Here is a 24,622-nt window from a genome sequence, read left to right as displayed (position 1 = left end):
AAGGACTTTTGGTAGGTGACTTTGAAAATATTAACCAATATTTAAAGTGTGTATTTTTAGTGGATTCTTCACTACTTAAGCAAATTATCTAGATTATGCTTACAAGATGGTCACTGAAGTAAGGTTGGCAATCATCAAAATTTAATGACCACCTAATTATCTGTAAGTAGGGTTAATGATTAAACAAATCCTAACAGAGTTAGATTAAGAACATGGTCTTTCATGTCAAAGACCTGGGATCAAGACATGGCTATGTTTAATGACTGGGCAAATTTAGGCATATTACTGAAATCACTCCAAGAGGGGCCTATCTTTTCTGCATAGATAATACAAAGAGTGAATAACAGTTGTCAACAACAAAGTAAACAGTCAGAATCAAACTATTATCATCATATAAATGCATTAACCATCAAAAAAGGATGACTTAAATCTGCCCTGTCCAACATAGTAGCTACCAGCCAACCAACTCCTCCAGAAATGGAGTCAGGACAATCCAGCAAGTAAACATTTTACTTGACTTAATTTTAATTGAGATTTAAAGTCAGTTACTCCAAGACTTTTAAGTATGTCTGGAAAATGTTGGGACTGCAAATCTACTTTTCTGACTCTACGTTTTATAAACTTTAAACACTGATCAAATATCTCCATGAAAATTTCACATCTGAGTTGAGATATGCTTAAGCATAAGACACATCAGATTTAGTACAGAAAAGTTAAGAATTTCTAAAATCTCATTAATATTTTTATATTGATTACACGTTTAATTTACCTGTCTTACTTTTTTATTACTACAAAGTAAAAATAATTACATTTCTATTGGACAGTGCTGTTTTCGATGTGTTAGAATTGATATCAGCCTATAATCATGATATATTTTTCATAGAAAAAAATTACAGAATAACATTATGCCATTTCTTTCAAGAGTACATTTCAATGTCCATAAAATGGCTAGAAAAAAATAACTGTTGACAGTGGTAATTTCCAGTGAGTGAATAATGGGCATGTTATTTTTCTTATACATTGAAATTATTTATGTTTTAAAAATAGCAAGTATGTATTGCTTTTAATTTTAAAAAATAAAATAAACACTCATGAGTACACAGTAATAGTATGATGACAATGTGAAAAGACAATGGTTACACATGGGGAAAAAAACATGACAAAGCTTTTGGTCAGTGTATCATTCCTATTTTTCCTCTTGTAAAATTTTTCTTTCTTTAATGAACAGGCATTTCTTTAATGAGCAGGCATTACTTTAACGAAATATAAATTTTAAAATTCTAAATTTTTCTTTTTATAACTCACACATAAGAGAGCTACAAAACCACTATTAATACTGAAGTTCTTCAATTAGATGCAACTACAGTTCATGATAAAGAGTTCCTGATGGTACGTTCTGGATCATGCATACCTTTTAATACAATTAAATTAATGTGATGTGCTGACTTTCTGAATACATTTAAAAGGATAAATAGTCCTTTCAATGCAGAGGTAAAGAACAGACATTGCTCTAGCACAGAGTCAAAGCCAAGTGAACTACAAAGCACACTTGGGTGTTCACTGTGCAATAAAAGTTCCAAATTTTAAAGTTTTATGTGTAATAGAAAACAGGTGGGGTGAGTGTGCACCTGACAGTCGGGGGATTTTTCAACAGCTGTGTGGTGCACCTCCCGTATGTGATCATGCCATGGGAAGGGGCTGTGGCTTTTGCTTTTCAGATGGCATTTTTTTCGCTACAGGTTAAAAGTCTCTAGGTCCCATATAACAAATCACTTTTCATATTAGGATCTGAATTTTAAACTATGTCACTAGACAGTTTGAAGCATTTTCTAACATCTTGTCACGTCAAAAACATAATTACGCATCTTTGTGCTAACATGTGCAATTTAAAAGCAGCAATCAAGAAGCAGTACCAATAAAATATGGTTTATCTGACAAAAGAACAAATATCCTGGTTGTTTAGGGTCCCTTCTCATTTCTCAGTCTTCCAAGCTGAATGAATGGGACCCTGTGAATCCCATAGGGTGTCCATTCAGAGGTCTCATAAATTATGACCTGCATCCACACTGGACACCTGCCCCTTTTTAACTGAAGTCATTTCTGTCGACTTATATAACTGACTATAAATAATTCTTGGGTTGGAGGGCCTCCCTGGTGGCGCAGCGGTTGAGCGCTGGGTTGTGAAGCTGCCCGCAGGCTCTGCAGCGCCGGTTCGTTCCCCGGCTGCTCCCCGGCCACCGGAGGTGGGTCCCACATGGCTCGCAGACCTCTCCTGCCGCCCGCTGCTCCCCTCAGCAGTGTACTTCGGTCCTTCTGCCTGCTCTGCTCCCCGCTCTGGCTCTGGTGAATTCTCTCACCCTCCCTCGCTTCTGACTGTACCCAGTGCTTGTATAAATAAATAAATAAATAAATCTTTAAAAAATAATAATTCTTGGGTTGGAACAGGTTGGAATTTGGAGGGAAGGAACCTCTAGTATTGATAGCCTTTGAAAGTTAGTCATTTAATTCATCAAAAAAAATTGAAGTCCAGAGAGGCTACATGATGTGTCACAACAAAAATTTATTAAGCTCACAACTGAGCCTAGAACTAAGGCCTCATCTTCCTTTCTTCATTGTTGTTCTTACTGCAAGACCTTTCATTGTTTAAGTAAACCAAAGTCACTTCTGGAATACATCACCCTAACACAAACATTTCACACGCAGCATCTCTGATGTATAGGTGACTATAAATATAAAAATGATTACCTCAAAAATATCAAAACTATTTATACAACATGAACATGTTGTTTTCTTTGGTAGAAACTGTCAGCAAAATTTAGTAAGAGTTACACAAACTTATTAAAAAGTGCTTGGAAAAGTATATACAACAAGGCTCTTTAAATAAGGGAGGCTCACTAAATGTAAAATCAGTGGGTATCAATAAAGACACACAGGAGATTTCTTTCTTCAGTTAGACCAAAAACAGGAAAGAAAAACAAAAGTATGATATATGGTATATCACTTACTCCCTGAGTAAGAAGAAAGCACATTAGCATAGAGTTGTAGATCAAAATGTATTCTTTTTGGAGCAACATTACTTGAATACCTACTGATGTCACATAAACTTGTGATATATAAATTCCTACTCTGAGTTTAATCTCATTTCCCAAATCTGCTCTCTTCCTGATTCCTCTCTTCAGTCTCCCTTACCTAGAACCCAGAGGTATCTGTATATAAATACTGTCTGGCTGAATGAAATAATATTGAACTAACACAGGTACTTTTTTTTTAAATTAAAATTATCATTATTACTTCCTTCTCTTTTATAGAATTGCCATTAGCATTTACTGAAATCAGGCACTGCCAGCAGACACTAGAAAGTAAGAACAGGTTTTCTTTTTTTCTTTTTTTTTTTAAATGACCTTTTTTATTTTTATTTTTTTAAGATTTATTTATTTATTTATACAAGCACTGGGTACAGTCAGAAGCACGGGAGGGTGAGAGAATTCACCAGAGCCAGAGGGGAGAGCAGAGCAGGCAGAAGGACCGAAGTACACTGCTGAGGGGAGCAGTGGGCGGCAGGAGAGGTCTGCGCGCCATGTGGGACCCTCCTCTGGTGGCCGGGGAGCGGCCGGGGATCGAACTGGCACTGCAGAGGCTGCAGGCAGCTTCGCAACCCAGCGCTCAACCGCTGCACCACCGGGGAGGCCCAAGAACAGGTTTTCAAAAGAGGGTGATAAACAATGAATAAAAAAATCCTAAAATAATCAGTTGGATCATATAACTGAATATGGTTTACCTCTCAACTCTAGAAGGACTACAACATTCTAAAGGATGGACTTGATTTAAAATACTTCTTTCAAAGAATGTACTTTACAAAGCTTTTCAGATATTAGAAAATTAACTTTTTGGATTCTATTTCCAATTAGACCAACTAACAGTTTTCAATACATTACTGTGTGTAATTTATAAGCATTACCTTGCAAAAATAGTAAGTATAATGTTTAAGATCAAGAATATATGTTTTATTACAAGGCACCATTCTTCAGAAAAGGAGTGTTCTTCAGGAAAGGATCCTTTGAAAAAGAATCAATTACAAAAACAACAACAACAACAAAAAAAAAAAACCCCTACAAATTACTTAGAAGATACATAATTGAGGAATTATTAATCTTACCAAAAATGTGTCACCTAGCAATATCAGAGTAATATTATGAACTGGCTAGAAATTAAGAGTGTCCAATCCAAATGCTCATGCTATAGATGGGCTCCTGGGGTCCAAAAAGGTTACTGCCCATTAAAATGTGCATTTATTTATAAACAATTCCGATCTATGTATATGGAAAGGCAACCAGCAAATAAAACAAGGAACAAGGAATATTTAAATTTCTGCGATAATCTATCATTTGAAATAATTTCAAAAGGAAATCACACGATACAAAGTCTTTGGCAAACACACACTAAGGTTCCTGCCTAAGATGACTCTTAAAAAGCCATATGTTAGCACTGGTATGATCCCAAGTCTTTTTATTCAAGGAAGCTGCTTTCTAGTACATATGTTAGAGACAGCTGGTTCTCTTACATCTAGTTATGCTAATCAAATGGCTTAGCTATATAGTTTCAAAACACAAAATATATACTAATGATAAAGGTTTTACTTAGATACTTTCACTTAGGTTTTTTCGAAACAGGTATTACCTATGCAATTTAAGAATAAAGATCTGTTCACTTGGATTGGTTTTTTTACACTCTGGTAGATGGTTGCTAGCTCTGCATACTCCCGAAAGGCTGTCAAGCAGTTGTATATGGAAATGTCAGTAACATGGGTTGCAAGAGTTCCAGAAGCAATTCAGATGGTGGAAGAGGCCGCCATCCAAACCTAGCAAGTCACTCTTCAACAATGCAAATTGATTACCGATCAATCAGGAAACCAAACGGTTTCTGTAACAGTTAAGTTTCCCTTTTGTCCAGAAACACAGTGTACAAAGAAATAAGGGAGAAAAAAGTCAACTGGTTTGAAGGAAAAAGTAGTATGGATAAATAGGACAATATCATTAAAGTAACTGCCCAAAGTTCATAGTCTCATATTTGCTTTAACAATACTAAAAACAGATTTCTATTTTTTTAATCAGAGAAATTATATATGGAAAACTGGCATTTAATTCATACTAAAAAGTGACCTGAGAGTTGACATATTAGTTTACAATGAAGCAAAGAATTCTAAGAAACTTGGCTATTTTTACGAAATAACACAATAAAAATCATGTTCCTTACCCTGACAACTTGCCGAGTACTGGTGATGAAGGCTTTTCTTATACCGAGCTCGGTTGCATCAAGGTTGAATTTTCTAGGATTTGCTTCAACTATGCGTGGGTCAAAAAGTCAAGGTAAAGTAACCACATCATTACCAGCCTATCATCACCAGCCTAACAACCTACATTGTGCTAAACCAGTCTGGTAGGCAACCAAGAAAATGTTGCCCAAGCTTTCTGAAAACACGGTCAACTTGACAATTAATGATTCTCGAACTTTCTCTGCTGCAGTTACATGAGGATCCTTATGACCCAAAGAGGAGACCTGCCAGGTTACATTACGAACAGCTCTATCTGGCTATCAGACAGCTACTGAACTATGGCCAAGGCTGTGTGGGGCTGTTTCACATGCCTGTTGGCACTTAGTATCTCTTCCTTTTCATCTCTAGGTCACTGTCCCCAAGCATACTTACAGGAAGCTACTTTTTCTCTTGAGATAAGAGAGGAGAGAATGGAGAGAAATTGTAAGATAAAGAGGACAAGAATTGTTAATGGCTTTTCTTCATTCATTCAGCAAATATTTATTGAGTGCTATGTAGTGGACATTTTATTAATTACTGAAAGTAGATTGATAAGCAAAACAGAGTACCAACCCTGATGGAATTTATGGCAGAGGTGGGGAGTAATAGAGGAAAACAGGGGAAGGGAAATGGGGAGGGAGACAGACATTTTCTTTTTCTTTTTTTTAAAGATTTATTTATTTTTATACAAGAACTGGGGGACAGGCCAGAGGCACAGGAGGGTGAGAAGATTCACCAGAGACAGAGGTGGCAGCAGAACAGGCAGACGGACAGAAATACACTGCTGAGGGGAGCAGCGGGAGAGACAGGAGAGGTCTGCTGCCCCTTGTGGGTATCTCCCTGGCCAGCTGGGAATCGAACCCACATTGCAGAGGCTGCGGACAGGTTCACAGCGCTGTGCTTAACCTGCTGTGCCACAGGGGAGGCCCCTCCACCAAGCCTTTTTCATTTGCCACAACAAACCACTTCCACTGATGCCACAAAGCTAACTCTGCTTCTTAAGAAATGAAGGCTTCTGCAGGGAAGCTTCCCTGATGACCCCATCCTGGTCCTGTCACCAGACACTCACTCACTAGGTTCTCTGTACTTTTATCTCTTAGTCCGTAAGCACGTATTTGTGTTATTATTTGATTAATGTCTGTCTCCCTCCCCGTTTCCCTTCCCCTGTTTTCCTCTATTACTCCCCACCTCTGCCATAAATTCCATCAGGGTTGGTACTCTGTTTTGCTTATCAATCTACTCTCAGTAATTAATAAAATGTCCACTACATAGCACTCAATAAATATTTGCTGAATGAATGAAGAAAAGCCATTAACAATTCTTGTCCTCTTTATCTTACAATTTCTCTCCATTCTCTCCTCTCTTATCTCAAGAGAAAAAGTAGCTTCCTGTAAGTATGCTTTTGACCCCACCCCTCACATATTTTGTCCCACTAACTTTAGAAAACATACTTGACTTTTAATTATTTAAAAGGTCACCAGGACATTATGATTAGTAGAAATTATCCACACATCAACTGCTTGAGAACCTGTGCTGACTAAGGAGTGAGCCTGACAAAAGCTGGTTTCCTTGATGTTTTATCATATTTAGAACAAAAAAAAACAGAACTCGGAACCTGGAACTGGCCTATCTTCCATCTAGTTTTGGTTAAATGGGATTTCCAGTTCACAAAAGGCCATATAATTCAGCTCTTACAGTTCTCTGGCTCATCGGTCGAATCAGTGGGTTGGCAAATAGCAAGACTTAGCATAAAGATCTGGAGTTGCAGGATACAAGCTGCTTTTCAATGCACATTGGCATTGTAACATTACTTCAGAAAAAAACAGCCTATTATTGGATCTTCTTTTGATCGCTAATGAATAGTGTATAACACTGGCCTATCTATACCTCTTATGCAATAATATCTGTGGCACTTCTACAAAAGCTTACTATGTCTTAGGCACTATTTTAAATTGTTTACCTGTTTAACTTCCCATAATCCTACTAAGTAGGTAGTGCTGTTATCCTAAATTCCAACTAGGGAGAAAACTGAAGCAGAGTCATGTGCCCAAAGTCACAGTCTCTAGGACAGCCAAGACTTGAACCCTGGCAGTCCAACTCAGAGCCTGAGTTCATAACCACTGTGCTACATGGCTGGATCTGTCAGGCACCACAGAAGAGTTTGGTTACTTTAGCTTGCTGGGAATTATTTTAAATGTGTCATGGTACAAAGAAGAACAGTATCAATCAATTATTGTTTGATGTAGCTGTGTCACCTGGATAAAAACTTGTCTGTCTGTCTGTGTACCCCCAAGTAGTACAAACACCACAGAAAAGGATATTGATGGTTTCGTCAAGGTCCTCAAGATCCCACTCTATGCTTCGGAGGTTGTTTCTCAGCTCGTTGGTGGTCCAGTCGATTTCTTCCCTTGTTGCTGTGGAAGGATCCTGGAGGAGCTCTGTCCATCTCTGGAACAGTCCCTGGGCAGTGTTGACTGCTTTCTGTACCTCTCTGAAGTCAAGGGGAAGGGGAGAAATCAGACATCATATTCCGTGAACAAGTTACTGCAGGACCTAGAAGTCAACATTCACCATCACACCATTCTCAGCGATTACCACTCCCAAAAGTACTTTTAAGTTTTTATAGAAGGCTCTACAAGGACAAATGTCAAAGTCCAAAACTTCAAAAAGTCTGAGCATTATGTTCTCATTGATGTTCAGGAAAAATCTGCCGTTATTTAAGCAGTTATAAAATCAAGTTTGTTTGAAAAGGGCAAAATTTAATTTTTCTCCATATAGCCTATATATGAAAGTAGTGTAAGCAGCAATCCTACCGATTAACCAAAGGGCCATTTACATCTCCATATGCTTCTATTTGGTGCAACAGTAATTTATACCAAGATGGAAAAGTACTAAAGCTGCTTCTCTTTTCTTGGGCTGGAGTACAAAAAATGGGGAGGAAGAGTTACTTATACATAGCTAGTCTTTTTTATTAAGATTTATTTATTTATGCATACAAGAACTGGAGTGTAAGCCAGAGGTGGGGGGGGGGTGAGAGGATTCACCAGACAGAGTGGGGAACAGAACAGTCAGATCTACTGAAATACACTGCTGAAGGGAGCAGCAGGTGAGACAGGAGAGGTCTGCTGTGCCATGTGTGTAGCTCCCTGGCTGGGGAATCAAACTCATGCTGCAATGGCTGGTGATAACTTGATAGCTCTGCCTTTAACTGCTGCGCCACCAGGAAGATCGTCCTACATAGCTAGTCTTTTAGAGGTTAAGTATTTTAATCTGAGACATTAAAAAAAAACCTCATTTGATTTCCAAATATTATTAGCTTTAATTGTATCTACTTTCCTGGATTTAAGCAATGCTATATATAAGATTAGTGTGTTCTTGTTTAGAGAGTAAGGCCAGGCCATTGAGTGCTTTGATTTAGGTTTTAAAAACCCCCTCTCTCCACCTCCACTATGCCAATATACACAATTTAAGTGTTATAATCTAACACCATTACAAATAAAGATCAAAAAAGAAATCATTTTATAATCATATGGAATCTTATTTACAACCAATATAAACTTTATGCTCCTAATCTAAGAGATCTGTTTTGAACCTTCCATGATTACTTATAACCAATTCTTTTGGATGTCTAATCAGGTGATTGTTGTCTGTGGCTTTAAGATACAAATTGCATGCAACCTATTCCCTCTGACACTGCAAATACCAGAAGAGAAAGCACTAGGAAAATGTAAGAAGGTGACTTATAATATGTCAGCCTAAAAGATTAGTGTTAAATAGAAAACATAGTTATTGGGCCCAGAATGAATAAATCATTAAGCTACATGAAACTACCAGAGTTGCTCATACCCCACTGATGAGTAAGGTAAGTCCTCTCATTGTTCTCCTTCTGTCAGCAGCTAGTCTTTTCAGTGTTAACAAGAAAACTCTAGTCATGAAAACAAGGGGAATAAGTGAGAGGGTTGTAAATCCACTATCTTTGCTCTTTGGAGATTTCTGGAGGATTTGGCAGTGAAAGAAGTACACTTCTCATAAAACGAGGAACTTGGTCAAATGTCATCTATGATAATAGAAGACAGTTGAAGAGATATCTATAATGATGCCCCATTTTAAGAATATAAAATTGATCAATTATGTACAGTAAATATGAATTCCTTCTTGGGAATTAGAAGTCTCACCTAAGAAGCCTCAGACTAGGGCATGACACTTTCTCCACCACCAGACACAGGTAGGATGTAGGAATAAAATTCTCTGAGGTTACAAACTTTTTTGACCTCAAGCTTTTTTGCACTCTTCAGCATTACAGACACCAAAGGACCTAGACTAAGCGAGCTATATCTATTGCCATTTACCATATTACAAATTCAAACAAACATTTAAAAAATACCTATCCATTAATTTAAAAATTACAATAAACTTACTATGTGTTTGTAAAACAATTTCTAAAATGAAAAAGAATTAATGAAAAGAGACTTAACAGATCTGCAAATCTCTAAGATGTGGGTAAATAGGAAACAGCTCAATTTTATATCTGCCTCTATATCTAGTTTATGGGCATGTTTTGGTTCAAGTATATGATAAAAATCCAATCTCATACTGACAGTTGTAAAAGTCAGTATTTGAACAGTCTTTTCAGATAATTGTGGATATTCTTTTTTGACACTATACTAAAACTGGAAAGTGGCAGCTTGTCAGCTGCAATGTAGAAACCTTTAAACTCTCCTACATTTCAACCTATTGCTCTATTTTGTATTCTGAATGGATCTTTTACCCGCATATCACTTTACAACATCATGTATTGATCATTTAGAAAGTATGAGTTTAATGAGTCTCAAAAACTGACTCATTTGACTATATAATAGCCAAAATCACATAGTGATATTAGTAATCTCAGCAAAAAAAAAAAGTAAGTAAAATGATCGTTGAAAGCTTTCCAAATTTCTGGTTTGAAAAAAGGCTCTCATTTTATCATCTGCAAAGATACTGTCAGCTGTTTCCCATGAAGTGACAGGCTCACCTCACTCATTTTGAAAAAATATCTCAAGTATTTTTTAGATAATTTTGAGATCTGAGAACATATGCAAGTCTCAATAATCAGTCATTCAAGTAAAAATGAAATTTTGTGTAGAGGAAAAAACAAGTTATTTTAGTCTGCAACTCAATCACAGAAGTGCTTGTCTTAGAGACTAACCTTCTTATTTCACAATACAGCATGTGATATTAAAATGTGTAATTAAAAGGCAGTGAGAAAACAGTTCAAACTACATATCATCAATGACTTGTGTGTAAGACAGATAAAAATTAACAAGAAAACAAACCCAATTAAAAGGTGGGCAAAGGACTTGAAGGGTGACTTCACCAAAAAGACATACATACAGGTGACATCTGAGGACTGGAAAAGATACTCAGTATCATCAGCCATTAGGAAAATGCAATTTAAATTCACAGTGAGATACCACTGCATTCTCAGAATGGTTTTAAGAAAAAGAAAAAAAAAAAAAACCTGACAATGCAAGCGCTGACCAGATGATGGAGTAACTGGAACTCTTACGCATCCCTGCTTGGAATGCAAAAAGGCATGGAAAACAGTTCGGAAAACAGCTCAGCTGTTTCTTTTTTTTTTTTTTTTAAGATTTATTTTTATTTATTTATGAATACAAGAAGTGGGGTATAGGCCAGAAGTGCAGGGGGTGAGAGGATTCACCAGAAACAGAGTGGGGAGCAGAACAGGCAGACCTACTGAAACACACTGTTGAGGGGAGCAGTGGGAGAGACAGGAGAGGTCTGCTGTGCCATGTGGGTTAGCTCCCTGGCTGGGGATCGAACTCATGCTAAAGTGGCTGGCAATAGCTTGATAGCGCTGAGACTTTAACCCCTATGCCACCAGGAAGGCCCGACCACCACCCTTCCACACCACTGGTGAAAAAGCCAGCACACAAAGATATCAAGTAACATCTGAGTATTACTATGAAAAGTATTATAAACTGTGGGACTCATCTGTGAAAGAATGTTGAGAACCCCTTGGGATTCGCTAGTGACACTTTTGGAGCCATAAGTCTTTTTAAGACTTTGATTCCCAAATTTGAGGGAGAATAGGGTACAAAGGTGGATTTGATTCCAGCAGTGTGGACTGAAATGAAGGAATCCTTAAGCCTGCAAGAACTTAAGCATATCCTGAAGGACAAATGAAAGAAATGGCAGGAATTAGAAAAATGCTAACAAAGCAATCCCAGGACAACATTCAGCACCCCACAGGTTCTGGCCCGAGACTTGGCTTGTTCCACTCACAATCTTTTGCTTTTAAGAGGCTTCATCTTTAGTCATTAAGTAGCACATTTAGTCATTCAGAAGACAAAATAGTTATCATTTTACAATTTTTAGGACAAATGTTTCAAAAGACCACGAAGGAGAAAACTGACCACACTTGTTCAGATCTTGAAGGAAAAGTCCAATCTTGCAGTTTATCGAACAATTCTATCTTAGCAGTTAAAGCAGTCTGTTGAAGTTTAAAACCTTGCCAAAGTTTCTCATTCCAATATAATTTCAGCATAGCGTTAATAAGAAAAAGAAGGCATGATTGGAGAGAAAACAATGTGTGTCACAAGTCCTATTTTTAAGGTAACCAGAATTTCCTAAGAATTACTGAATTTTGAATAGTTTCAAGAACCATCAGGACACACCTCTTAATGTGTGCAACAACCCACTCAATTCAGAGCTATTTGTAAAAATCTGGACCTAAATATTTAGAATCACTTGGCATTTCAAGTAAATCAATTCACAGAACAGAGGGGTATATAATTATGTCATCTGGTTGAGATTTGTCAGGGTTTTTAGTATGAGGAAGAGAAAAGCCAATCTAGCTTTCTTCACACTGCTTTCTCAGGGAAGGCAAGGGAGCGGTTTCTGTAGGCACCGACTGGTGAGCGCTGCCCACACACGTGGGCCCTGCAGTGCCTGCAGCCCACTTATCCCAATTGAGGTGCTACCCAAAGGAAGCAGCTGCAGCTGCTGACTCCACAGGCACAGCAAGCCCTAGACCACCACGACTGCCTGGATTTCCAGAAAGGTCAAAATCACAAGATGTTGCTTTTTTCCAATAGAGTCGATTAATCGGAATGATTAAAGTCTGACACCCAGAACTTTCCATGAGGGCTAGGTATTCCTCCTTCCACTTGTGGAGCTCTGCAGTTTAGCAAAGTTCTTGATAAACAACAATCTGCTCACCGTCGGCTTTGGGAACCATATCTGGCACTAGTTCATTGAAAACTTGCTAATTACTTTCCAATGAGTTAGAGCTTTAGCTCCTGATCCAGAGAACCCTTTTCATTCCTTCAAGGAGAGAGATGGAACATATCTCCACTAGTCATGCAGATTTCCTATTCCCACATCTGTTGCAAAGTTCATTTTGCCTCACACATTTCATGAGTCACAACACTAGAAATACGAGGATAAGACCTTTCCCCTCACTGTCCACCGAATGGCCCATCAAAATCAAGGGCGCTGTCATCTCCTCATGGACTGAATTCCCAATGAACACCAAACTGAAAGTCCCACCCAGCAACCCACACCAGTGCCCACGGAATTATGTGGAATGCACAGCTGCTTTCCAAGTAAACAACCTTCAAAGATAAAAACACAGTTTACATCTTTGAAGAATGTATCTTTCGGGCAAAATTAGATCACTCAAGCTTTCAAAGTCAGATTCTTCCATTCCCTGTAAAGACTAATGGCACAACTAACTCCATTCCCATGGCAAGGCTAATTTAGTTTGGTTCTAGATTAGTTCTAATCTAGTTCTCGTCACTGCTAACTTCTTGTTATTGCTAGTTGAGCTTTTCCCCATATGATTTTCTAGTCTATTCCACCAAGTGCTCACCATCCCAAACGATCTTCAAAGCCACAGGCAAAACATCCACATGCTCATAAAATCATCAAGTTTTCTTATCTCAGTAAAATGGGCAGAAGGACTATCTCAGCTACCGGGAGTTCGTATCTGATATTATCTAGTCACCCCAACAGATCGCAAGATAATTATAGCTGCAACCTTCATCATCTTTTTTATTACTCCTTTCTTTTTCGACCATGCTGATAGATTCTGAATTGGCATCTGCTTGAGTTACTGTGGTTGTCTAACAGCTTCGAGTGTAAAACAAAGCTTCGAGTGTAAAACAATCATTTCTTATGTTCACAGAGCCTGTGGGTCAGGAATTCATGTTGGCCATGAAAGGATGGCTTGTCCACTGCTCCACAATCTCTGGGACTTCAGAAAAGGTGTCCTTGGGGACACCTCTGCAGGTATCCCATCTCTACAGTCTCTCCATCTGATCCCTCAGCACAGTGGCTTCAGCAGAGCTGAACTTCACAAATAGTAGCTCAGGGCACCCGAGGCTTGTGTCCCCAGACGGAAAGATGCAGGTGGAAGCTGTACTGGTTCTGTGACATTTGGCTCAGGACCCAAGTGGTGTCATTTTCGCCTCCTTCTGTGGGTCGAGGTGGTTACACAGGTCCGCCCAGGTTCAAGAGAAAGGAACAAGGACTACAGTTTGAGAGAAGGACATCAGTTTCACGATTTCAGATAAGCAAATGTACAGGATACAAAATGGGGCAGTCCTCTTTGGAAAAATACAATCTGCCAAAACAACTGCACCCAGGGCAAGTACCCATTCTGCACGTCTCTTCACTGAGGACACGTTGCATCAATAGCCTCATTGGCCTGTAAAGGCAGACAGTTCCCACTCTTGTGATGAAACGTGAAAAGCCCAGGTTGTGCAAGCCTCTGCAACCACATGCTCGCCGGTCCCCGACTACAGACCCTGTCCCACTACGGCTCCCTGGGGCAAGGCAAGGCAGTTCATTTTACTGCTTGACTTCCACACTCACATCTTTAGTACATAAGGGGAAAAAACACCTCCCACCCTCGTTACTTGACCTTACCAACATTTCTAAATTCAACTTCAGAGTGATATCTTTAGCAATTACTCTTATGGAAAAAAGGCATCTTAGTTGTTTCCGATCGTTATGTGCAATGTTTTATCTCGAACTATCACTGTTTCCACAGCTCCCTTGGGCCAGCACCATTGCCAATGATGACACTGTGGGTCAGAGTCACGAGTGATGTGAATGTGTCATTTTTAGTGTACTTGACGTGAGAGCCAATCACTCTATTTTCTTGAAACTCTCACTCCCTTTGCTTTTGGAACTCTGCTTTCTAGTTTTCTACCTATTTCTCTTTCCTCTTCCTCCACTTGGTCCCAATATTTCTTGGCTCTCTTTCTACATCTTTTACCTGCTCATCAACATTCACACTTCAAATCCTAACTACTCACCCAGGATTGATTCCTATGTTCTTATCTGCCACCGGGATCAATCCAGATGTCTAAAACTACATTCAAAACACTCTCCCTCCAGAAAATGCAAGTACAAACAAAAAGGTAAACAAAACAAAATCTACTTCCTTCTGGAACTTCCCCATTGAGTCAACAGTGCCACTCTTTTTTAAGATTTGAAACTTGTCTAGACAAGCGTCATCTTGGACTCTTCCTCTTCTCACCTTGCACAACCTCTGCTGAAGCCCAATCACTGGATTTTAGATCTGGAAGGCATTTTCAACATGCCTAATCTGCAATCATTAAATAAAAGAACTGGGGCTCAGATATCTGGGCTGCTTGCTCGAGTTCTTCTGATGCAGAATGTGCTCCTTTCACAACCAAAACCTCTTCAATCTCACCTTTGCTAAGCCTTTAGACAAATCTGTTTTCTTTGTGAAATCAGAAGACTTGGTTTGAGTCCCTCAAAGTTGTCTGAACGTAGGCAAGTGAATAGTAACTGTAGTCAAACCTGCCTGGTGATTAGGAATTGACAAAAGGTAAGAGATCAAATTTAAATTCATTAGCTGGGCCCTCCCTGGTGGCACAAAGGGTTAAGACACAGCACTATGAAGCTATCAGCAGCCACTGCAGCTCTAGTTCTATCCCCGGAGGTGACCCACATGGCGCAGCAGACCTCTCCTGTCTTGCCTGCTGCTCCTCTTAGCAGTGTATTTTGGTCAATCTGCTTGTTCTGTTTTCCACTCTATCTCTCACCCCTCACACCTCTGGCCTGTACCCCAGTTCTTGAATGCATAAATTAATCTTTATAAATAAATAAATAAATAAGCTGGGTATTCCACACCTTCCTTGCTTTCCCCTCCCCCCAAACTGGTCAAATTCCTTTTTTAAAAGATTTATTTATTTATGCATACAAGAACTGGGGGACAGGCCAGAGGTGCAGAGGGTAAGAGGATTCACCAGAGACAGAGTGGGGAACAGAACAGGGAGACTGACAGAAATCCACTGCTGAGGGAAGCAGCGGGCAAGACAGGAGAGGTCTGCTAGCCATGTGGGTCACCTCCCAGGGTGGGGATTGAACTAGTGCTGTAGAGGCTGCAGATAGCTTCACAGTGCTATGCTTAACCCCTTGCGCCACCAGGGAGGCCCCAAACTGGTCAACTTTAATATCTAAGCTGATTTCTTAATAAAACAAACTCTGTTTCAGTTGGCAGGTCTTCCCATTCTCCCTTTCCTCATTCCTGGCTCTAGATTTCTGTTTGTTTCTTCCCCAGTCAGGGAAAGTCCCAACACCTCTGTAAATAAATAGCAGACGTTTCCTTTAAGGCCTAGATTGAGAGACTACTTGCTTCACTTGGGTGTCCTTGACCAGCATTCCCACTGTGGGTCTTTCCTTTTTTCAATCTGCAGAACATGCCAATTCTATCACAAAATCTTACACAAAGTGCAATGTCTTTCACCTACTCTTACACATATCTGTATGGTGTACTCCAAACTAGACCATAATTTCAGAAGCCAGATATTTTCAAGAAATAAAAGCCAGGCATTTTCAAGAAATAAATTCAATAAATTAATAACAAATGTTAACAAAGTTATTTTTACAATGAACATCTGACACTGATTTTTAAAAAGTAGACAATGAGATTTGACTTACATTCCATTATACTGGGCTAAAATCACTCTGCAAAATAGGATTAATTTTTTTCACACTGACTACACCGATAACGGAATTTTCTGAACATTGTGAACAAAATACATGATGCTTGGGGCCTCCCTGGTGGTGCAAGGGGTTAAGTACAGCACTAGGAAGCTGTCCGCAGCTACGGCAGCATGAGTTGGTTTCCCGGCCAGGAAGGTGACCCACATGGCGCAGCAGACCTCTCCTGTCTCTCCCACTGCAACCCTCGGCAGTGTATTTTAGTAGATCTGCCTGTTCTGCTCCCTACTCTGTCTCTGGTGAATCCTCTCACTCCCCCAGCATCGCTGGCCTGTACCCCAGCTCTTGTATGCATAAGTAAATAAATCTTTTAAAAGATGCATGACGCTTGCTTTCAAAGAGCTCATCATCTAGTGTTTAAAAGGCTGGAGATGGTTACAGAAAAATGTCACATAGCAATACCATCTTGCTCATCTGCTTATTTAAGGCATTATTTCAACCCTGATCCTCAGTCAAGAACCTGCATATAATAAAACTATGCTTGTTCAGGCATACAAAGTCCAAACCAGCAAAATATTAAAGAGAGGGAACACTCAGGAGAGTGCTACAGGAGAGGCTCACTTAGTATCAATATACTCTCATATTCCAACATGCTCAATTTTATGCTTTTCTTGTGGTCTCTTCTACCACAAGTTGCAAATTCTAAAAGCTGGTAACAACAGAAAGAAAAAACTACAGAACAAAAACTCTAAACGGGTTCATGCATCAAAGAAGGATGGCGGAACATAAAGATTAAAACACGATTCAAATATGGCACTTTTCATTTAGCAAATTAGTAAAGATGTTTTAAATCAAGAATCTCAGTACTAGCAAGAGATAGAGAGAAACGGACCCCTCAAACACTTGGGGTGGGAGGAAGTAGAGTGGAAAAAGATTTGTTTTCTGGAAGCAATTTGGTAATATCCATCAGTAACTCTGAAAATGTGCATGCCTCTGAATCAGCAATTCTGCTACAGGAATACAGGCCATGGAAGCAGCAGCACAGGCTTGAGACAAGCAGGCTTGTCACAGTATTAATTGCAATAGTGAAAAATTAGGAACATCACAATTGTCATCCCAGGTGATAAGTTATATTACATTTATATGACAGAACAAGATGAAGCTGCTAAAAGCCCTAAATAATGAAGACATTTTAAGGATATAAGGAACTATGCTCCCAGTTTTTAAAATGATTATTACTACATATATATGTATTACACAGACACACACATAACCTGGCCTTTCTACTTACAAGCTAATAAACCTGAAGGTTTTTTTTTAACTCAAAGTTTCATTTTTCTTATTTATAAAACAAAAATAATGGCAGGGCTTCCCTAGTGGCATAAGGGGTTAAGTCTCAGCACTATCAAGCTATAGTGCCAGCCACTGCAGCATGAGTTCGATCCCCAGCCAGGGGCCACATGGCGCAGCAGACCTCTCCTGTTTTGCCTGCTGTTCCCCTCAGTGTTGTATTTCAGCAGATCTGCCTGTTCTGCTCCCTACTCTGTCTCTGGTGATCCTCTCATCATTCCCCCCCACCTCTGGCCTACACCCCAGTTCTTGTATATATAAATAAATAAACCTTTAAAGAAATGAAAATGATGGGGCCTCCCCTGGTGGCACAGCGGTTGAGCGCTGGTTGCGAGGCTGCCCACAGCCTCTGCAGCACCAGTTCGATCCCCGGCCACCGGGGAGGGTCCCACAAAAAAAAAAAAAAAAAAAGGGAAAATGATAGACCAATATCTACTGCATAAGGATTAAAAGAAAAATCCCTGTAGGAGGTCTGCACAGCCCTGATATATGATAACTAACAGACAGTTACACAAAACTTTTAATAGAAACAAGTGTCAAAAGATGTCAAAATTTTAACACGGAGGCATTCAATAAATTTTAATTTTTATATCTTTATTTTCTAAGTGTTTAGTTAGTTTTTGATTAGTTTAACATTACTTTAAATGTCACTCAAAAAAACAGTAAGACTTGGTCTTTTTTCTGTTTGGATGGAGGTATAAACAGACATTTAAACAGCAGTGTTAGCTGAACACTTAACATGTGCCTAAAATTGTGCCAGGTAACATACAAGCACTAACTCATTTAATCCTTGTAACTGAGGAAATTGCTAAAGCAATTTTGTGCATAAAGAAACAAGTTCAGAGAGGAATAATGAAGTTGCCAAAAGTTACATCATATAATTGATAAAGTAAGCTTCCAAACTTGGTTCAGCATGATTATCAAAGCTCAGTTCTTTCCACCAGACCTTGCTGCATCCTAAAGTTACATAAAAGAAAAATTACATTTCCTTTCCCTTTGCCCCTTTTTATTCTTGCCGAACTTATTACCACCTGACATACCACATATTTATTGGTCTGTCATAAGCACATAAGCTCCATCAGAGGGAAGCTGTTTGTTCACTGCTGTAGCCTCAGCTCCAATGCACAGAAAACAGACACCAAATATTTTAGAACGCAGGATTCTAGCAGAGCCATGATCTGCTCCTGTCTCTGTGGACACATCACCTACAGGGATGAGACTGGCAGCCAGCAGGCTTGCTGAAGAAGTTGCTTACAGGAATCCAGGTAGGAAAGAGGACATACACTAGGGTAGAGAAATCAAAACTACAGAGGAAGAAAAAGATTCCAGAGACATCCAAGGGATGGCACTGAATGCTCACAACGCACAATTAGACATGGGACTGCAGGCGAATGTGGAGACAAGAGGGAAGTAGGCTAAGAGGAGGATGGGTGAGGCATCTGTGGGGACAGGCAAGGATAAGAAAAGAGGGGGAAGACAGCTACCCCAGAGGTGGGGCGTGTGGGCTCATTAATAGAAAGTATGGAGTGACCATGGTGGGGGCTGAGCGCAGATAAACAGGGAGTACCTGACACAATGGGACTAACCAAGCTACCCAGTGAGAACACACAAGAGGATCCACTGACATGGCTACAGGCAACTTAAGCACGTGTGAAAGGACGGAGGCAGCCCAGAGGTGAGGCAGTAGAGCTTCTGGGACCAAGTTCTGGAGGGTAAATACCACTGCCTGACAAGGTAGGGCCACATCTGCCCTAAGAGCCCAGCTGTGCAGTTGTGATGTCCTGTGCTGAGATTCTGCTCTGATCGAAACACTGACAACATCTGACCTCACAAAATGAACCTCAAACATTGGTGGCTTTGAGGCACCAATCAGTACAAGTTTAAATTAAAACAGCTTTCTAACTGGTCTCCTCTTCAGTCTTTCTTCACAAGGATGCTGTAGGGTCAATGGTTTTCAGGCTTTTCTGCCCTCCTGCCATTGGGATGGCCCTACCTGATGGGGCATCTGCATTTTGTTACAATGCTGTAAGTTATGTTGTTTACTTCTGTGGGCCAAGACAAGGAGTATAGAGATATTCGCAGGGAGAAGCAGAGGCAGGAGAGAGAAGTGGAGAAACAATGCCAGAGAAGCCCAGAGTGAAGACTTGCCGGGATCTTGGAGGCCTGCTGGTCTCCTGGCCCCCCAGCACCCCTGCCTGCCGTGTACCTGGTTGCAGCACTACACGTAAAAGCTCAATCAAGTCTGAGAAAGCCACCAAGGACTCCAGGACTCTCTTTTACCTGTCTGCCGGATCATAGAAACCCTGCTCTGGGCCATCCTGGTGCTACAGATGCTTTCAATACCAAATCAGTATTCCTAAAACCCTAATTTCTTATCATTTACAGGTTTTACATCTCCAAAATCCCAAGATGAGACTCTCCTTGAACCTATTTTGTCTGTACTATATAACGCGCTAACAGTCTGAGTGGAAACAGACTGTTCAAATGTGAAGCTACATACACCTATGTAGCTGTATGAACCTCAACAAGTGATTACCCCTTTGTCCTTCTTCAGTTCCTCCCCAAAACGTGACTGGTACCCACATCATAGAGCAGTTATTATTTTTTTTAAAGATTTATTTATTTATTTGTTTATTTATTTACACAAGAACCAGAGTACAGGCCAGATTCACGGGAGGATGAGAGGATTCATCAGAGACAGAGCAGGAAACAGAACAGGCAGACTGACGAAATACAGTGCTGAGGGGAGTAGCATTTATTTATTTATTTATTTATTTATTTATTTATTTATTTATTTATTTATTTACACAAGAACCAGAGTACAGGCCAGATTCACGGGAGGATGAGAGGATTCATTAGAGACAGAGCAGGAAACAGAACAGGCAGACTGACGAAATACAGTGCTGAGGGGAGTAGCAGACACAACAGGAGAGGTCTGCCATGCTATGTGGGATGCTCACCAATGTCAGGGATCGAACCAGCGCTGCAGAGCTGCGGACAGCTTCACAGCACGGCGCTCAACTGCCTGCACCTCCAGAGGAGGCCCTATAGAGCAGTTCTTATAAAGTGAGTATTAATGTACAGTGCTTACTCAGCACATACTGTCCGGCATAGGACTTGCAGTCTTTCAATGTTAGCTGTCTCTATTATTATTACTTCCCCAAATAAACCTCCTCCACCACATGGGCTACTCTCCTTCATGCTTTCCAAACACACAGTGCCCATCTCAGGGCCTTGGCTGTTGATGTTCCCAGCCACCAAACACCACTCCTTCGCCACTGCCACCACTGAACAGTATTCATTCAACATTTATGCCATGTGTTCAAGGTGCTGGGCTGGAAATACAGGAAAAGCAAACAGTCCCAACCCTCAGAGCTCATAATCTCCTAATGAAAGACAGCAAAGAAGCCAGAGGAAGAGGTGCAATAATGTGTTTCAGGTGCCAAGTGAAGCACTTCCTGGAGACAGTGGAGATGCTTACACAGAACCTTGCAAGCTGTGCAGGGAATCAGGCAGCGTGAACATGTGAAACAAGGGAATCTGGTCCTTCCCTCATCCTGGCATTACCACCTGTGGAGCCAAGGGAGGGCAGAGGCAGCGGAAGGGAGAGGAAGGCTGGATCGTGGAGGTCATGAAATGTGTGGACTTTATTCTGTAGGCAACAGGCAGCCACTAGATAATGGCCCCTGTTTCGGTTCTAGAAAAGCTCGTCCTATGCTACACATTCTGGAAGCCACAGGTAACTTACTGATTGCTTCAAATAGGGCTAGTGAGACTGGGGAACTAAATGTTTTAATCTAATTTAAATCTAAAAACTGATATGCAGCTCAGTTACCAGAATTTGTCTGTGTTTGGAGCTATTTTGAGTGTATGGATATACTTTTTCAACTATAATAAATACATATCAAATATTTCAGATGAAAATTTAGTGTTCAAATTGAGATGTGTTGTACAATACACAATAAATTTTGAAGACTTAGTACAAAAAAAGGTAAACTATTTCAATAATCCTTATATTAATCATAATCTGAAATAATATTTTTTCATTTATCAGGTTAAAGGACATTAAAATAGATTTCACCTATTTCTTTTTACTTTTTAATGTGGCTACTGGGAAATATAAAGTGGTATAGATGGCTTACATTCTGCCTTTACTGGATAGCACTAATCCAAGAGAACCAAGGGCAGACAAAAGACTAGAAGCAGGAATACCAAATAAGAAACTCTTTGATAAAACTCCAAATGAGACACAGGCCTGTATTATCTGAATTCTATCTTCTTCAAAACTAATTCAAGATCTATTACTGCCGCCAAGAGCTTTTCCAATCATAACCATCTCACTGAGTTGCTATTCTCTGAACTACTAGGCACTTAATCTTCTATAGCATTCACTGTGACATGTAATCATTTACCACCTGTCATTTATACTTAATTTTGGGATGAGCTGTTTCTCAGATTAGACTATCAGCTTCTAGGCTAAGAGCCACAATTCAGGCGTCTTTAAATTTTTCCACACTGTGTGATGCATCTCCAGTAAGTTTAATAAATGAGGCACATGCCTCCCCCAAATATGCCATCTTACAGTCTGCAGACACCCGCATGGCTGATTTTACTTTTTCACAGCAGAAGACACCTTTGGACATGAGCTAAAATCGTGTAAAAGGTAAAAGTCAACCAAATCTCCAAGGCAATCTTCCCATAAAGTATATCTAATCAGTGAGCAAACACTGAAAGTCTGAGCTGGATACTATCAGGGAAAAAAATGTCAAGATGGCAGAGCAATGTAGGGTGTGCATACATTTCATTAAAAATCAAACACACAAGTCACATCAATAAATAATCTTCATCTAAAAAAACAGTCAAACCATTTCTGATTATCTCTGGTCTCCATGGCTAGAGATAATCTCTGCAGCCTAAGTATTAAGAACTTTTATTTAAAGGGAAAACACACAGTTTTAACATTTACAAAGTAACCCCTAAATCAACCCTTCCAATAAATAACACGTTTTCCAGCTAGAGAGTCACATATTACTAAAAACTTACAACTCAGTATTTTCCTATCTAAATTAAAGATGAAGAAAAGCCACTAGAAAAATGTTAAGTATATAAATGTATTTTACCTTATCATGGATAATAAACTATTTTACTTAAAGTACCATTCAAATTTTCTAAGAACCCTTAAAACAAAACCAACACCCAAGCAAACACTTTCACCACTACAAAAATAAGAAGCTAACAGCAACTAGATGAAAGCAAGTGTTGCACTCACTTTCAATCCTACTCTTCTGGGAACTTTGTTACTGTCGATTTTTTTGTTTGATATTTAAAACATAAAGCCGATACGTTATTAGAAATACGTTTGACATCAGAACCCATCTTTCTTGCACTTGCTTAGCTGATAAATGCAAAGTTGATAAACAAAGTGGAATGAAAGTGTCTATCTCCAAACAATCGAACAAGCAAAGATGGAGTCAGGACAGCTCGCAGGGAAAAATAAGTTAAAGCAGTTCTAGTCTGAAAGGCAGAGTAAGAAGAAATGGGGGAAACCTGTCAAATTGCCTGGATGAAACCAGAGGTTAAAAGAAAGCACTCACTTCCTTTAGCTCTGTGGGAAAATCGCGGTTGCGAATAGAAAGCTGAGCAAAGTTTAGTTTGGCCGATTTCATTTTGTTTCCCTTCCAACATCATCAACTGGGTAGGACCGACTGCTTTCCTCTTCTCCCACTGCTCATGAACTCCCCCACTGCACTGAGCAGCCTTCCGGAGCCTCGGCTCCCCAGCCTCACCGGGCCACACCGCCCCCGCCTCCCGGCCTGCAAACGTGCTCAGACGCCTCTGGACATGTTGTGGTCTCTCCAGTCTGCGGGCTAGCGCTCCCAACTCAATGGACAATGGGAGCGCACCCCCGTCAACGCCGACTACAAAGCTCAGAGGGTCATTTCCCTTTTCCTGCCTAGATGTTGTTTTCCCTACTTGGAAGGGGCCTCGTGCTCCACCACAGCCCCAGGGTGCGCCAGGACACAGGTCGCCCTCACCACCTGCGGAGCCGCTGAGTCCCTCGATCTCCAAGTAAGTTGTACCGCAGCGCCCAGGCCCAGAAGACGGCCTTCTCCTCCCCAGGGGATCGGCTGGAGGCACGCGCTTCCCAGTCCAGGTAGGACGGGGAGGGGATGTCTCGGACGCCAGGTCGTGGACCTCAAGGTGCCCACTCCACTGTCCCCTCCCCACCTCCACTGGCCTCCCCTCCTCCTACAGCGAGGGACGGGAGATGGGGCAGGCAGCACGCACCTCCTCCTCCAGGGGAACCCTCAGCGACACTCACCCTTTCACCACAAAGAAGGGGTCCTCCATGGACATGGCGTCCCGGCCCCCGGCCGCTTCACCCCTGCTCCGCTCGCAGGGCGCTCGCGCCCTCCCGGCCTTCCTACGCCCACCCCACTGGCCTCCCGCCGCCGCCTCGGCCGGGGTACCCCAGAGCAGCGGCTACGCGCAAGCCGGGGCGCACTGGATCGCGGACGACCCAGCTCTTCGTAGACCCGCAGACCTAGTCCTGACTCCCGCGCCGGCCCCCGCGACGGCCTCCTCCCCCGGCTCCTCCCGGCGCGTCCGGCCGGCCTAACCCCGCCCCCGGGACCCAAGGCTGCTGCCAACCACGATCGCGGCCCGCCGAACCACTTCCGCACCCGAGATCACGTGGCCAGGGTCAGGCCCCGCCTCCTCGTGGGTGGGGCCTAGCGCCGCGTCGCGCGACCCTGGAGGCGGGGCTCAGCGTCGCGGGGGCGGGGCTTCTCCCTCCTCCCTGGGCTTCGAGGGTGGAGCTGCGAGTTGAGTCGCAGCAGGCTTTTGGTTTACAGGATACGCCTTTGCACCCGGTTTGCACAATTCTTTTACCTTTCCTCTACTTTTTTTTTTTTAAGATTTATTTATTTATGCACACAAGAGCTGGGGTACAGGCCAGAGATGCAGAGGGGTGAGAGGATT

General features: G+C 41.0%; 1 protein-coding gene across 1 annotated transcript in view; it reads right to left on the bottom strand.

Moving 5' to 3' along the window:
- STX6 (syntaxin 6) overlaps positions 1 to 24,237 on the bottom strand; it is a gene marked incomplete at its 3' end in the record, with an annotated part of 38,486 nt that extends 14,249 nt beyond the window's left edge. Inside the window, exons 1-3 of the mRNA XM_084248871.1 lie at positions 23,964 to 24,237; positions 7,621 to 7,802; positions 5,254 to 5,342 (exon numbers count right to left, since the gene is read on the bottom strand). Of these exons, the coding sequence (XP_084104997.1) occupies positions 5,254 to 5,342; positions 7,621 to 7,802; positions 23,964 to 23,998 (306 nt within the window). The 5' untranslated portion in view covers positions 23,999 to 24,237. The remainder of the gene's footprint in view (positions 1 to 5,253; positions 5,343 to 7,620; positions 7,803 to 23,963) is intronic.
- Positions 24,238 to 24,622: the final 385 nt, after the last annotated feature.

Source organism: Talpa europaea (assembly GCF_964194135.1).
Source record: "Talpa europaea genome assembly, chromosome: 12".
In the NCBI taxonomy this organism is placed as follows: Eukaryota; Metazoa; Chordata; class Mammalia; order Eulipotyphla; family Talpidae; genus Talpa; species Talpa europaea.
Note: the sequence above shows the minus strand (reverse complement) of the source record. Positions and strands in the feature narration are given on the sequence as shown.